This window comes from Haliotis rufescens, unplaced genomic scaffold (assembly GCF_023055435.1).
Source record: "Haliotis rufescens isolate VD_foot unplaced genomic scaffold, xgHalRufe1.0.p SCAF_17, whole genome shotgun sequence".
In the NCBI taxonomy this organism is placed as follows: Eukaryota; Metazoa; Mollusca; class Gastropoda; order Lepetellida; family Haliotidae; genus Haliotis; species Haliotis rufescens.
In genome coordinates this window covers 28162563-28178400 of record NW_025963857.1, presented here as the reverse complement: position 1 = coordinate 28178400, position 15838 = coordinate 28162563, and the positions used below count along the sequence as shown (strand labels likewise).

The 15838-nt window shown below is 40.2% G+C and overlaps 1 protein-coding gene across 1 annotated transcript; it reads right to left on the bottom strand.

Annotated features, from left to right (window-relative positions):
* Positions 1–9305: 9305 nt before the first annotated feature.
* Positions 9306–15249, bottom strand: LOC124138622 (sodium- and chloride-dependent glycine transporter 2-like). Its single transcript, XM_046505358.2, has 7 exons — positions 15078–15249; positions 13830–13942; positions 12782–12919; positions 12345–12444; positions 10942–11042; positions 9895–10062; positions 9306–9598 (listed from the first exon to the last, which is right to left on the bottom strand). Exons 1-7 carry the CDS (start codon positions 15247–15249, stop codon positions 9473–9475), a joined length of 918 nt encoding a protein of 305 aa, XP_046361314.2. The 3' UTR covers positions 9306–9472.
* Between the last annotated feature and the right edge of the window lie 589 nt (positions 15250–15838).

Here is a 15838-nt window from a genome sequence, read left to right as displayed (position 1 = left end):
ACTTTCTATCATTAAAAGTTTGATAAGTGTGTCAATATTCATTGTGTATTGTTGAGAGTTTTATTATTCTGTAACCCTAAGGTCATGCTAATTTTGTGTTCACAATGTTGTGTGAGTGAATCTTGATTTGTTTTGTTTATATGCATTATAATGTTTCATTGTTCAGGCGAAGTTGCAAGTTGACAGTAGTGTTCACTTGCTTTCTCCTGGAAGGGGAGATGTAGTGGTATGCACAAAGGGAGACGACTAGAGTTGTCATGATGTTGTCTTCACGAATAAACGTGTCTCAAAGACACTCCTTCGTCTGTCCTGATTTTGAAGGAATGTCTATCGTAACAGTTGACTCTTAGGATGTGTGGTTTCAAGCTGTCACAGTTCGAATGACCTTGTCATTACGTACGTTAAACTATGGTAATGGACGTGGGCAAAGTAATCGTGTAGCTGGTTGTAGATTTGTAAATGAATGAAATGTAGTGACGTCTCTGCCAATCAAATTATAACTGAGCCAATCATATAACTGGAAAGTGATATATTCTCACTGCGAAATGGCCGAAAAGTAAACTGAACGCTCTCACTGCCTTACTCCCACTTTCCAAACTTTTGGAACGGTGTGACACCATAAGGTTTAATATCTCATATTAAGTTCGGGGGTGCTGGTAGGCTACATGCTATACACCAACCATCTTAGCTTCAAGAAGACGTCAAACAGAAATCAGAAGAATATCTTTGTATTCATTGTTCTTTGTATTTTATTTACTTAACTGGGGCGGTAGGGTAGCCTAGTCGTTAAAACGTTCGCTCGTCACGCCGAAGATCAGGGTTCGATTCCCGACATGGGTACAACGTGTGAAGCCAATGTCTGGTGTCCCCCGCCGTCATAGTGCTGGAATATTGCTAAAAGCGGCGTAAAATCAAACTCACTATTTACTCAACTTGAAGTTACGTAAGTTATGTTTATTCTAACAAGCAATTATCACTAAACACAGAACGTTGTTCACTTCTGATGAATACGGAACACACAACTCACCTGTCAGCCCCACAGAGGACCATCCCACTTGCCTCACGCTTGGGTGAAGTTGTATAGTCAATTACAATGATGTTCAAACATTACTACATTGTTTTGCAGGCCTACTGACATACTCGCAATGGATACCGTTAATCAATACGTGCTTGTTTTCTCATTTCCGTTCAGTTTAAACTTTTATTGACAACAATATACACAGGTTTGGGTTAATGCAGCATAGTCTAGGAGTGTTGACCATAACACATTCAGAACCTTTCTACCTCTGGTTTTGTGCGAGTGTTTGTTGTGACCTTGGGAGGTCTGTCTTGCTGACTTGGTTGCAGCAAGTCGTCGTACCCCGGAGGGGCGTTGATCATAGTATCCATTATTGATCAGTTCGATTAAACTTGATTATTTACAGGCAGTCGTGATATTGCTGGCATATTGCCAGGTGTCGCCTCAAACAACAAACAAACACTCCCTGGTGATTAGGTTCACAAGTTGTACATGACTGAAGCACAAGAATACTTACCTCCTCTGTGCGCATCCGGTGGCACATAAAGTGTAATTAAGTGTTTTACGTTGTTATTGATGTCATACCTTAAATATCAGAAAGTCATTGTCAATGACACTAGAATTCGATGAAAGCAGGGAGTTACAATACATGGATCACGCCGTGGATCTATTCACGTCAATAGTAACAACAGCTACACAAACATGGGACTTCCATTTACAGATTGAACTCCTATAAAACAAGACAAAGTTGCACGAGCATACTTCTTGCAATGTGTGATTGTCTTGTTGAACATGGAATATGATCTGAAATTGGATGGTTTGTAAACACCCATATTTGTTTTAAATGTGTGTGTTCGATATGACATTCTTTAGCATATTTCTTTGAAGGAATTTTTTTGTACACATTGTGAAATAGCTATTGACTGCATGTACACGTGCTTGTAGACAACAACTCCGTCAGTTCGTAACTGGCATAAAGTCTAAAAAGCGTGTTTTCAAAAACACCAAGAAGGCATGACCTGTTTGTTGGTGGATATATCTGTAATTATGAACAATAGATCCTTTAGTTCGTAACTGGTAAAACGGCTGAACAAAAAGCCAAGCGGACATGCCACCAACATGAACACGTGCAGAGTTAAAACAAATTCAGTTCCTTTATACTGCTTCAGGTAAGGACATGTATAAAAAATAAAATACCTATATACGCAAATGATCATGAGTGAGTTAAAATTTTACGTCACATCGGCAACATTCCAGCCATATTCACGACATACACAAATGACAGAGAGTTAGCTGTGCTTAATACTGCACTGAAAATGAAATACGTGAACATTGGTACTGTGAGGCAATGTTGAAAAAGGCTCACGATCAGGGAAAAATGGGCAGTCGTATCAATAATCAGTGGGTCCTGGTAGGACTTCGGTGCATAGCTGATATTGGCGCCTTAACCAGATCACTTATTACCGTTGCCTCAGATGTGATAAGCACGGTTTATAAATAAAAGCTACAAACCCTTTCCCTTGCCACTAGAAATATCCACTGAAACCAGAGTCGATGGTGCGATTCCGACTGTATCACCAGCATGTGTTCATGGATCATCAAATAGTGATAATACAGGTGCTCGCGAAACTGTGAGCGTATCCTGCCGTACAGGTAGCACATCACAATCACATGCAAAGGCAAGTCAATTGTTCACCTGAAAAAACACACGGGACAATATAAGTTATAACAACCACTTCGCAGTAATTACAACTTTCCGAACTTTGAGCAGGAATCTCCGCCTCGATTTTATTGTGCACTGTATATTATGTGACATGAGATGAAAACGTCGAACCTTCTTTGGCTACGATTGCGTTTGTTCCTGCTATCAAGCCCCTGACCGTATTATCTCTAATATAACCGTGAACATAATAATAGAACATAATAGAATAACATAAGTCTTGAGGAGGTTGTAGAGATGCTGTGAAAGAATGTGCTGGCCGGTGGGGACATGGGTGGTGAGAGAGATTCGGACCCGCTGTGTAGAATGCGTCTGCCGGATGGCCCATGTCTGGTCATCTTCCCGAGACCTGACATGACTGGGCCACCCGTGTTCCCGGAAGAAGAAAACAATCACGGCCCATACACTCGTTCTTGTAAGTAAAGCTGTATACATAGTAAAAATAGCAAAAATGGAAAGAGTATTTGTCCCTCAGCGGACAGGGGCAACGAAAAGGGTTTGTGATGGAAATTGACGCGGAAACACGACAGCAATCAATGCAACAGAACGAGGACATATTTAATTTACACGCCAACGTCGAGCTATAATTCCATTTTCAAACTAAACACGAAATAACAGGAGTTCTACCATGAATTTGGGAAACACTCGATTCTGATTACTAGTCAATCAGGGGTATCAAACGACAATAACTACCTCTGATTGATTAACAGCCGATTTTGCGACCGCAATACCGCGGAAGATAATAGTATCAGGCAATAGTTCCTTTTTCATAGTCATTGTTGGTAGGCATTTTTAAATATATGTCTATGCGCCACTATACGCTATAAAATGCAGATTAGCGATGAATACAATATTCAATGTGAGTGTGACAATACATTTTGTGCACAAAACACGACGGAAGTCGACTGGGAGAGTGCATTTCAAGTTTTAGGGACATCGGAGAGCTTAAAAATTGCCCCCTTCATGCTCTCAAACGAAGCAGTTGTGCTACACGCTTTCTGTGTCGGTCATATGTGCGAGTAAAGCATATTAATGCAAAAACAGTCATTTTCAGCGGATAATGTACCCAGCACACAATTTTCTGGCTTCGTGTTCATGTCGTGTCAATTTCCACCACAGTCAGAGTCAGATAAATAACATAAGGTGTGTCTCAGTGGGTCTTTTGTTTATGAACTCTTCACTTCCTAAAGTCACTTTGACTAACAATATATTTTTTTATGTGTTCCATTTGACGAGATGTCAGTCACGTAACCGCAGAGTAAACTACACTAAATTATGTTCATACGTTTGTCATTAGACTGTATTCTTGAAATGACCTCATAATTGACGGACTACTTACACATTCCTGGGGGAACCCCTTGGAATTCCCTAGTACGAATACATACAGAAGCGTTGTTTCTGATCATGTAGACCCTTTAATCTTGAACTCAGCGTTGCGGCATACATTGAGTATCCTCAGAGAGTTTGACTACATGATCGTACACGCATATCGACTCATCCTAGTATTACCATGTGGTGTCAGTGTGACTATCATACTGAGATAGTTCTTAACATACCTTATTGTCGTAAACAGACAACAGATGTTCCATTAGAGCTAGCTGAGCATACATACGCTCATGTCACCTCTCTGGCTGAAGGGGGTGGGTGTATGGTGTGTGTGTGTGTTGGGGGAATATTGCTTAAAGCGTCGTAAAACCGAACTGACTCACTCTCTGGCTGAGGAACTATTTTATTCTGCGATACAGCTGCTTGTTGTATGGCTGTCAGTGTTAACGTGATGTCACACAGATCTACCCATCTGGACATTATATAAAATTGCGTATAGATGTAGCCCTTCATCATTAAAGGTGCAAAATAGTGATTTAAAACTTATAAGAATAGACTTTCACTTTCTGTGAGTTCATTGGAGTATGAACCACTTACTAATTTGTCAATAGTGTAACTTTGTAAACTTTGTATGCAAACTGTACCTGAGACATATCTCAGCAGTTGTGCCTCTAACAAACATGAAATCCAAATCATTACGAAATCAATATTGCACAACGTTGACTGACACAGTGGACAGATGTTTTCCGCACACAAAGCCGTCCAATGTAATCTTATCAATCGGTTGATTGTAGTATTTTGGTTTGGTTTGTTGTTTAACGCCGCACTCAGCAATATTCCAGCTATATGACGGCGGTCTGTAAATAATCGAGTCTGGAACAGACAATCCAGTGATTGATATCATGAGCATCGACCCACGCAATTGGGATCGATGACACGCATCAACCAAGTCAGCGAGCCTGACCACCCGATCCCGTTAGTCGCCTTTTACGACAAGCATAGTCACCTTATACGGCCTATTCTACCCCGGAATCTTCACGGGTCTTGAATGTAGTATCCTTTGTCAGTGGGCCGATGAGATAGCATGACGATTTAATGTTTGCTCGTCACGCCATCGATTCAAGTTCAATTTCCCACATAGGTACATTGTGTCATGTTGTGGTTACAGTAACTTGAAGTAACAAAGCAACAAATAGGCTATGCGACATAGGTGCTAATTTCAGTTTTATGTTCATGCATGCATATGCATAATAGATTAATGTAGATTTATTTTGTATGTCTTTTCCTTTTCTTCGCAGATATTTTATGATAGTGCGTAACATTTAACATCACGCCGACACAATTTGCATTAATTAACATTGGGGACTCGGGGCCTTTTTTTCTCCTGCATCCCCAATTTGACGTTTACCATAAAATAATAACACAGGCTCATATTAATGGTACCATACATGCAGTTTGTTTGTTTTGTTTGTTTGTTGTTTAACGCCGCACTCAGCAATATTCCAGCTATATGACGGCGGTCTGTAAATAGCATACAGATACAAATGTCAAATACATTATTTTATTTTCAAGTCAGATTTTTTGGTGTTAAGGTCAATTTATTTTTGAATCACATAGAGCTACTGGGTTAAATTAGTGTACCACTGTCAGTGAACTCATCGCCTGGTCCTCTTGTTTACTGCTGTGCGACTTCAGGCAACACACTTACTTATTTATACATATGGCATGATCAATACATAATAATCATCAACCTTGAACATACATTGTTAGATTTAACACAGCACTAATAAAGTAAACGTACTGCCAGAACTCCTCTGCTGAAGTATGTCCAAATGCACTTGAAAATGTATGAGATACGTTTGAGTCCAGCATGACCGTTGTGTTGAGATTTGGCATAGCAACATCTACCGAACTATTGTTGGCACTTCTCGACCCCCAGCAGACACACACAGTGGTGTGTTCCATGAGTTACCACAAGTTGTCCATGGGAGTGAGTGAGTAAGTTGGGTTTAACGCTGCTTTTTAACAGTGTTCCAGTCATATCACGGCGTGTCAGCTTAATGTGGGAGGAAAGCAGGTCTTAGACGTTTACCACTTCGGTGTAACCCACGAGCACTGGTATGGTGGTGAAAAACCTAGAAACATAATCGGGGCGAACCGGGATTCGAACCCACAATCGTAGGTTTCGGGCGCGCCCAAGGGACGCAACTCTGCACAGCAAATCGCGGCGCCTTAGACGACTGGGCCACCAGTGCCCACTTTGTCCATGGCAGGACGGCAGAGAAGGAGCTGTAAGGGCAGTAGAGGGCCCAGGCAAATACCATGCAGTATTACGGAACGGTAACACAGCTGACTATCAGTATACCGTAACCATACCTTGAAAACCAAACGCCAAAATGAATCTTTGGATTTATGTTTATGAACTCTAAAAGTTCAAAATGAATTGACGGCAACTAGGTTGAAAATATATTGACCAACATCTCTTGTTCCTTCTTTCTTGCTGTCTACATCAGACATTTGCAACCAGATTCCAATTCGGAGGACACAGAGTTTAATACATTCAAGTAGTGGTTGTCGTTCATTATCATTTGCATTCGTGTTTCTTTGTGACTTCATTAGAACACTGGGTTTTGTCAATAATATAGGAGTTAAGACTTACCTATGACGTTGTTACGACGTTATTACGACCCACGATTCACCTTATTACGACACCATGGGACTCATCATATCGAGCACATGTACATGTAGATACTTGTTTGAGTTAGTGAGAGAGTTGGTTTCGATGCTGAATTTAGCAATATTCAAGGAAAAATACAGAAGATCACACCAGAATTGGGCTTTACCTATTATATTCATTCGGGGAATCGAACTCGAACCTTCGGCGTCCAGCATGTCATGCTCATCCATCACCTATACTTGTAAAATGTTGAGATGAAAAGCAATTGTTGTTGTCAATGTGTCTCATATTTTATAGACAGATTAGTAGTGTGAGGTTTACATGTAAGTGGCCATAATACGATAGTAATGTCCCAATTGACACTTGTATACATCACAAAGTTTTCGATTGCGACGAACATTTCTTATTCTTTATACACAACATAACCTTTTGGTGACGCATTAGCAGAGTAATATTACACTGTCATGCAAGAAGACCGAACACAATTCCCACATTTCCCTATCAAAGCCTATTAAACAAAAAATACCAGAATATATCCCTCCACATATGCAATGGCTGCAGCAGTTATTTCGCTCAATGGACAAAGTTGACTTACAAATGTGATATACCTTCAACACATGCAATTAAAACAACTCTTGGTCCATATATAATTTATTTTATCATTTTTTATCATTATCTGGATATATCCAATTAGATTACCTATGGTTATGGAAATGGTTTGGTTTTACAGATCCGGCGTCTCTGGTGTGAAGTGATTCATCTTTCTGTTTCATGTGTGTACCAGCTGAACCCCAGCACTAGTTTGCCTTTTACATGTATGTAACGTGGCAATGAGAAGTCAGTGTAATCAGAAGATTTCAGCTAGACAGCCCTGGACGGAAGAAAGAAGTGACGTTGCATATCCATATCACAGGAGTCTGAAGAAAGTGAGATAATATATTCTGACAATTTCAAGAACAATACACCTCAGCTAGCTAGCTGAGTAAAAAAGGAAAAAGGAAAAAAAAACAAAAAAACCGGGTGAAACTCAATCAAGGCCCCAACACAGAGGTTGGACTACATGATGACTTATGAACAATTAAACAAGCTCAGAACCGAAAACACATAGATGAAGTTTACAATCTTTCAATATTCTAATATATGATTCTGAAAATTGGAAGAAAAGCTTGATAAAGGTAAAAGCAATCCCTAAGCAAACAATTTGATGATGGACATTTATACTCTTTGAACATGTTACTCTGTAAATCACTTGCTTGATAATGGTGCAAGAACCTACACCGAAACGTCGCTACTTATCGTTGTAAACAACTTTTTCATTAACATCGATCCACGCAATTGGGGTCGATGACATGCATCACCAAAGTCAGCGAGCCTGACCACGCGATCCCGTTAGTCGCCTTTAAGGACAAGCATAGTCGCCTTTACGGCAAGCATGGGTTGCTGATCATGAAGAGCTATTCTACCCCGGATCCTCACGGGTCTATGTGTTCATGGTACCAGATTGCGCTCAGATGTGTCTCGTTATTCAGTATGAATTGACAACCTTTTTTCAACAAATCCTTTGATCAGTAATCTAAGCAGATGTGTTAAACAGATAAACTATATATTGTTATTTCCGACGATGTTCTTAAGCTTGAGATAATTCTAAATAAATGTGATGATGATTGTGATTTGAAATCGAATCGAATATTAATTGAACCTAAAGAACGGAAGGAAATGTTGCTGAGACACATTTGTATATTTATTACCTCAAGGTAAGACAAGACACATTTATTCCACAACCAACAAAATATATGTATGAAGTGGTGTTGAAAGGGCATGTAATTAAGGATTGACTGTTTATTTTTTCGGTTCATTGAGGTGTGAATCGAAAAACCGATGTGCAAACTGTATGAATCCGCATAGCGGATTCTTACAAAAGTTTGCACATCCATTTTTCGATTCATACCTCAGTGAACCGAACAAAATACACAGTCAATGCTTATAATTGAATTCGACAACGTAAAACATGTTTTATCTACAATAGTGTAACCAAAAACAGCTGTATATATCAAAACAGACAAAAATTACGAGATAAATAAACATTCAAGGTGTAGGAATACATACTGTGGCGTGACATCCTTTAATGTATGCACAAAACTTGACACGTCAGTAGCCAATCAACGGAGAGTAGGATCAAAACAATGTTCACAGGACCTGTCAATTAAGGTATGAGGCGAGAAGAACTGCAACAGTCAGACTGTAACGAACCGCAAGAAATATGACTTGGAGAAGGCGGCAGTTACCACCAGATTCAAACATAAGTTCCCTGAAAACGGGAACACAGTTGGAAAAATGCTAGTTAGAAATGAAACCCGAAGACATGAAAGTTGTGGAAACGAGGCGAGCGGGAAAACAACAGGCGAGCGAGCCTGCACGTTTGCTGTTTCATTCCTTCTCGGCCTTGGGTTTCAAAGGGTAGTTTGGACAATGAATATGCATGAATGTCGCTAAACGTCCTGTGCATGACGATACACGTGAGCAGAAAGGAAATCCCCTCGACTGTAATACTGGGATTCCCCGACATTCCGAAGTAATAAAAGTAGTGCCCCTCGGTGAGCGTGTCTTCATGTTTTACATTCATTGGGAAGTGAATGCAATAACATGTGACCAGTTCAGCTAATCAGAATGCAGGAATTTCAATGAACACAACGGAAATGTTATTATGTGACGTTGCAATGTGTTGCTTCTATTATCGATTGAAAACATGCAGAATGCTTTCCTTCAAGTTGTTCGACACGTCTCCGTCCTCCGTAATACCATATCGCTGTCTGCATCTTCGCCATTCAGGGCTTGGTGTTATGGCTGTCTTCACACGCTAAAATGATTAACAACTTATTTCAAACTATTTCCACATTATCATTATTGCCACTATGTTGTATCGACAGGGACATGCCTATAATTTAATCTGTAGTTTTGCGAGCGGCCTTGCAGCGAGTAAGTGGTGGGAAAAGGTTATGCAATACTATATAAAATATGAAGGGCCGAAATGTTTTGAAAATAATAAACCAGGTTATTATAATTTAGATTTCGAGAATGAGCCAGCGGGTCTTCTGTCACAGTGTGTATCAGCTGCACCAATTTTACAAAATGTATTTTATGCATAATACAAACCTGAGCGAAGGAGCCTCTCTGCATCAGAACATGTATCACGATGGTAACAGGGATAGGAACTACTGACACTACAGCAATACACCAACCAATGGTGACTGCGATTGATGGGTACTCATAGCTCCCGTATGCTGGTGGCTTGTAGCTTGCGATGGTTAGAATCATAGCTGTCTGTGTAAAAGAAAGAGAGAACGAGTTTACTCTTTAAAATAATCCCAGTTTAAGATACAAAGTGGCACAGCCGCGCTGGGGCATAAAAATACACTGGGCTAATATATGCTAACCGAAATATATAATATATAAGTTGGTTCGACATTGGGTTAACTAAACATACTCCCGGAAATGATAAATGTAGAACAATGTTTATTCGAATTATAAACACTCAGAGGTACATGTATGTTTAGCTAACATAAATGTATCAGGGTTATCAAAAGTTTCCTAAACTATCTGGTAATTATTAGATGATGTTTCACATGCAAAATGAAATACATCATAACACACCGTACAAATGTTTTTAATTAACCATTGTGCGATGGCCAGACACGAACAATGCTGATGTGAAAAGTGCAGCTTACGTTGATGCATAAATATAAGCGACAAAGTCCTGTCCGTAATCATAACAGATCTTTGCTAAAAGTATAGAATATTGTACTAAACTGACTATATAATACCCGTGTGAATCCACAAAATAGTAACTGATGCTTGTTTTGTAAGAAGTATGTGTGGTCAGCAATAACCACCGTGTCTTTGCTGACCGTCCAAAATAACGCCCGTGATATTGTGCTGACGTTACTGAAATTCGGACCTAAGTTTTATGAGTTACAGTTATCAATCTCATTTCAATCAATGCGTTATTGTCCTACCAACCATTCTCCAATGACACAAAATTGGAAACAAGGCATTTACACATAAATAACTTGAGAAATTGTTATGTCTTTTCATATTCGTCATTGCATGACTTACGAGCAACATACACATTTCATACTCTTTGTGATACGCCTGAATCACTACAAGAGTATTAATTCATTGGATAACAGTATTACACCCTACCAGCAGCAAGGCAGGTACAATGATGAAGCACATCAGCTTATAGACAACCGGAAGCCGCTTTCCAATCATAGCTTCCACGTCAACAGAGAAACGTTTCACACCTGGTAAACATGAATGAAACAAGTACAGAACACATGTTGGACGAATCTAATAGAAGTCTAAATGTGCGTTCCGATACAACGGAATTGAAGCAAATACAATAGTGTATTGATCATTATCCATGTCATTCTAATCATCAGATTGTTACTTTAATAGAAAAATAACCCTCCATTATGTTGCATACATGAACCAAGAGAAGTGTGTATGTGACACTTCCTTAACGGAATACTTGACAAGTATATATACTCAAAGGCAAAAGTTACTTTAACTTACAAACCTTTATACGAATGTATTCATTTGAACCAATGAAAATGTTCCTTAAAGAAGAAACGTCGCTGTTATGGCCATTACTGTGACATCATCAACAACACAGCCACATCAGACACTGTTCCAGTCGTGGTCGATCACAAGTTACGATTCCTCGCCATGACATGGATTCGAACAACGCATCTTCAACACTGGCTCTAAACAGCAACACTCACCTTCCGGACACCTTACAGGACACGCGTCTCTAAAGACGTTGAGGTGAACCTTACGTGAATGATCTGTGGTGGAATTTCGGCTCAGGAAAGACACAGATGATAGTGATGAGTTTGTGATGAGTATTTGAAAGCTGCGAGATATCGTGATAACATTTTGTCAAACGGCCGTTTTACTGTTTTTCCAACAGAACAGCCTTACATCACAATAACGCCAAACCCCATGTTCTTTGAGTTGTACAACGCTATCTGACTCATAACAATATTAATGTGTTATCCTGACCTCAGGGACCATCTGATCTGTGACCAACTACAATGTCCTGGATGAAATGGAAGGATGTTAGCAAAATCTTCAAATTCTTCAACAATTTTGTAGGAGCTCCGGCTTATCCTTCTTCGATAATGGAAGACTATTCCTCAGGCCTTTCATCAACACTCAGAGGAGACATGACAGCACATGCACAGAATGGATACACTCGCTATTGCCTCGGAAACCCATCGTGTGACATAACTCATTTGAGATTACCAGAAAGGCTCTTCATATAGACTGCTGCCCGTTACCCTACCTTCAGACATTGTCATTTCCGTGAGATAAAATTCAACCCAACCAGTAAGCGCGTTTGATAGATTCTCCTACTCTGCATATCAAATTGCCTTTTCCTTTGAGTATACATAGACTATCAAAACAAATGCAAATCATAATAGAAATGACATATTCTGAAATGTGTCTTCTGATCATGACCTAATCAGGCATTCACAATTAGTTCGACAAGTCAGTGTTAATATACCCATAGTTAGAAACAAAGGAAAGATTTGTACACAAACCATACAACCATCCAACAACCAGACATTCCAATACGCCGACGACAAAGCAAATCACAGCACCCACATACCAGTCTAGTAACTGGAACATGTACATTCCGGCCTGAAATATGAAAGGGTAGTTGGTCGCAGATGGATGAACATTGCAAGGCATGTAGTTAGTTATCTTTATCAGATCATATTGACCAGACAATCTTGACGATTGGCTCTGTTTACGTGTTAACTTTGAATGAGTTGGACTGAAATGTTTTCAGATGTTGTTTACAAACACATTAGGTGGAAAAACATCCGAAATTATCAAACCAATGGAATAAGAGTATTCGTTTTCATAAAATGTCACATGAATCTTCCAACTATGCCAAATCATTAACTAATTGCATCAAATCCAATCCTGCATTTAGGCACAACATACACAACTATATCGTAATGTATTTGCTCACATTGTTGGTAAAGATAAGTCCACAAACGAAAACTGCACCCATAAGCAAAGCAGCTGTAACAGTTGGAAGATGTTTCTTGTGCAATCGTCTGGGCAGAATGTCCTTCACACATCCAGTTGCTGCCTCGATAGTTCCAAACTGTTCACATATAAGGTATTGGTTTACATTATATGAAGCCTTCATATACACCAACATCAACATGTCCCAGTCGTGTAAAGGCACAATAATTAGCTTTGCGTTTTTTTGCCCCTTATTCGTAACAAATCTGATGATTCGCTCAGATTAATATGATTCTCAGTGTGTCAGACTCGTTCACCGAAAAGGTCACTTTGGGCTTTCCGTGTCACAAGCAGTGTCATGACGGAAATACTCTTCAGAGTGGCCTTACATCCAACTAACTCTCACTCACAAGTTCTCACTTGTCTCTTACATTATAGTGGCTCCTTTGTGGTAACTTACTGACGGAGGATCAAAATTGCAAACACGCAATCAGTGAGTGATTGAGGTATAACTCAACGTCACTTCGACAGTATTTCAGCCATATAATGCCGAGAACGGTCACATCGATTCATATCTGAAAACAAAGGACAGTACGTCGGCAGCAAGATAAAAAGAGTAGATTAAAAACTAACTAAAAATGAAACATCACCATATACACCATTATTCAATTTCATACACTTAGAGGGGGCACGGGTGGCCCAGTCGTCTAAGGCGCCGCGATTCGCTGTGCAGAGTTGCGTCCCTTGGGCACGCCAGAAACCTATGATTGTGGGTTCGAATCCCGGTTCGCCCCGATTATGTTTCTAGGTTTGTCAGCACCATACCCGTGCTCGTGGGTTTCACCGAAGTGGTAAACGTCTAAGACCTGCATCCCTTCGGGCTTTCCTCCCACATTAAGCTGGTACGCCGCGATATAACTGGAATAATGTTAAAAGCGGCGTTAAACCCAACTCACTCACTCACTCATACACTTAGAATACGAGCAATAGACCACCAGGGACCAACACTAGTTCGCATGATTCAGCAACAGCCTAAACCAATGGTATACCATGGTGTCGAAGCCCATCATCAACACGACTAAGAAGAAGAGCACCGACCACAGCTGGGGGACAGGAAGAAGTGATACTGCCTCAGGGTAGACTACAAATCCAATGCCTGGACCTTTCGCCAAAAACAAAAAAGGACTAATGGTCATTATGAGAAACATATTTTAGACGAGACGCTGAAAATAGCAAAGCTGCAAAATATATATTATCTCATTGACAACATGAATTAAACTGATCCAAGTATTGTATTGTTCATGTGTTTCGTATCCTCCATGTCGACTCGTATGGCGTAAAAGTAATAAATGGTAGTATCTATCGCATACTGTTTTTATAACCTGTGACTCGTCATTTATGTTTGGTTCATTTGACCCAAAGTATTTGCCAAAGCAGTACGCAGGTATTTCGTCCCATTGTCAGTTTCTCCATTGCTGATGTAAACGTACAATGGTGTTTTTGATGATTTCAGGTAGATTATGATTCAGTGCTTCTTGAAATTGATTTCAAAGTGCCTCACGCCAAGCCACGCCACGCCACGCCACGCCACGCCACGCCATGACGAGCCGTCGGGAGTGAGTGAGTAAGTGTGTTTTTTACGCCGCTTTTAGCAATATTCCAGCAATATCACGGCGGGGGACACCAGAAATGGGCTTCACACATTGGAACCCGGGTCTTCGGCGTGACGAGCGAACGCTTTAACAATTTGGCTACCCGTCCGCCCACACACCGTCGGGGGACGATAATATCATCAATTAAGTCACCGTGTAATGAACTGATTAGAAGTATTTGCATTGATGTGTATTTGCACGATGACATCAACCAAGTCACCGACCTGATCCATTATGTCGCCTCTTCCAACCATCATAGGTTGCCGGAGGCTAATTCTAAAGTGAAAACCCGCGGTTTTGTTTATGAAGTGGAAAGAACATAGGTAATATATATGCAACTGAACATTTTTCTCTGACACCCATCTATACATAGTTACACAATTTATTAAAGACGTATATTTGATTTTTTCATATATTTTGGGTGTTTAGGTATGAAATAATCAAGCCAAACAATGTCGTTGTGCGAGTAGTTCAGTGTGTTTGGAGATGGACCACAAACACACAACTTTTCTGATTTCGAGTTCAAGGTAATTCTGTGTTTTCATTGCGTTTCAGTAAATCACTACATGCACAAAACGTTATGGCACATATCATCTGCATACGTGTATGTTTATGGTTTGAGAAACAGGCAGGTATTTAACTCACCTGATGTGATGACGTCAGCAACTGGTAGCTCAAGACTGTGAGCCAGGAAACCGACTGTCGCGAACACAATAAAACCGGCATACACGCTTGTCAACTCGCCTAATAAGGTCACTAGTAAAGCATCTCTGAAAGTGTGAAGAAATGTTATTTTCATATGTGTATTTGCTGGCATCCTATTTTTGCTGAATTATATGTATTTCTAATTGTTGTAGCAGTTGCAGCAGCAGCATCATATATCAACCTTCGTGTCGAACTTTGATCAAATTAGTCCATCCATTTGATTTTTATGCCTGTATAAGTGTATTTTCTATGTCATGTTGGTACATTCATCCCAATAATAAATTGTTTTCCTCCCGTAATTTGTACACAATATAGTGAGTGAGTTGGGTTTAACGCCGCTTTTAACAGTATTCCGGTTATATCACGGCGTGTCAGCTTTATGTTGGAGGAAAGCCCGAATTGATGCAGGTCTCAGACTTTTACCGCTTCGGTGAAACCAATGAGCACGGGTATGGTGCTGACAAACCTAGAAACATAATCGGAGCGAATCGGGATTCGAACCAACAATCATAGGTTTCTGGCGTGCCCAACGGACGCAACTCTGCACAGCGAATCGCGGCGCCTTAGACGACTGGGCCACCCGTGCCCCCGAACACAATATAGAAGAAACGGAATGGCAACACATCCACTGTGCTAAACATTGATACGTGGATCGTTTCAGTGCAGTGGTGTGGATTCATGCAACCCTCACCTGACAATAT

Coding starts and splice junctions, on each gene's coding strand:
- LOC124138622 (XM_046505358.2), bottom strand. CDS start 15,249: ATGCCAGCAAATACACATATGAAAATAACATTTCTTCACACTTTCAGA. Junction 12,445..12,781: donor GACTTATCTTTACCAACAAT/GTGAGCAAATAC, acceptor TTCATATTTCAG/GCCGGAATGTACATGTTCCA. Junction 9,599..9,894: donor AGAGAGGCTCCTTCGCTCAG/GTTTGTATTATG, acceptor TAATCATTTTAG/CGTGTGAAGACAGCCATAAC.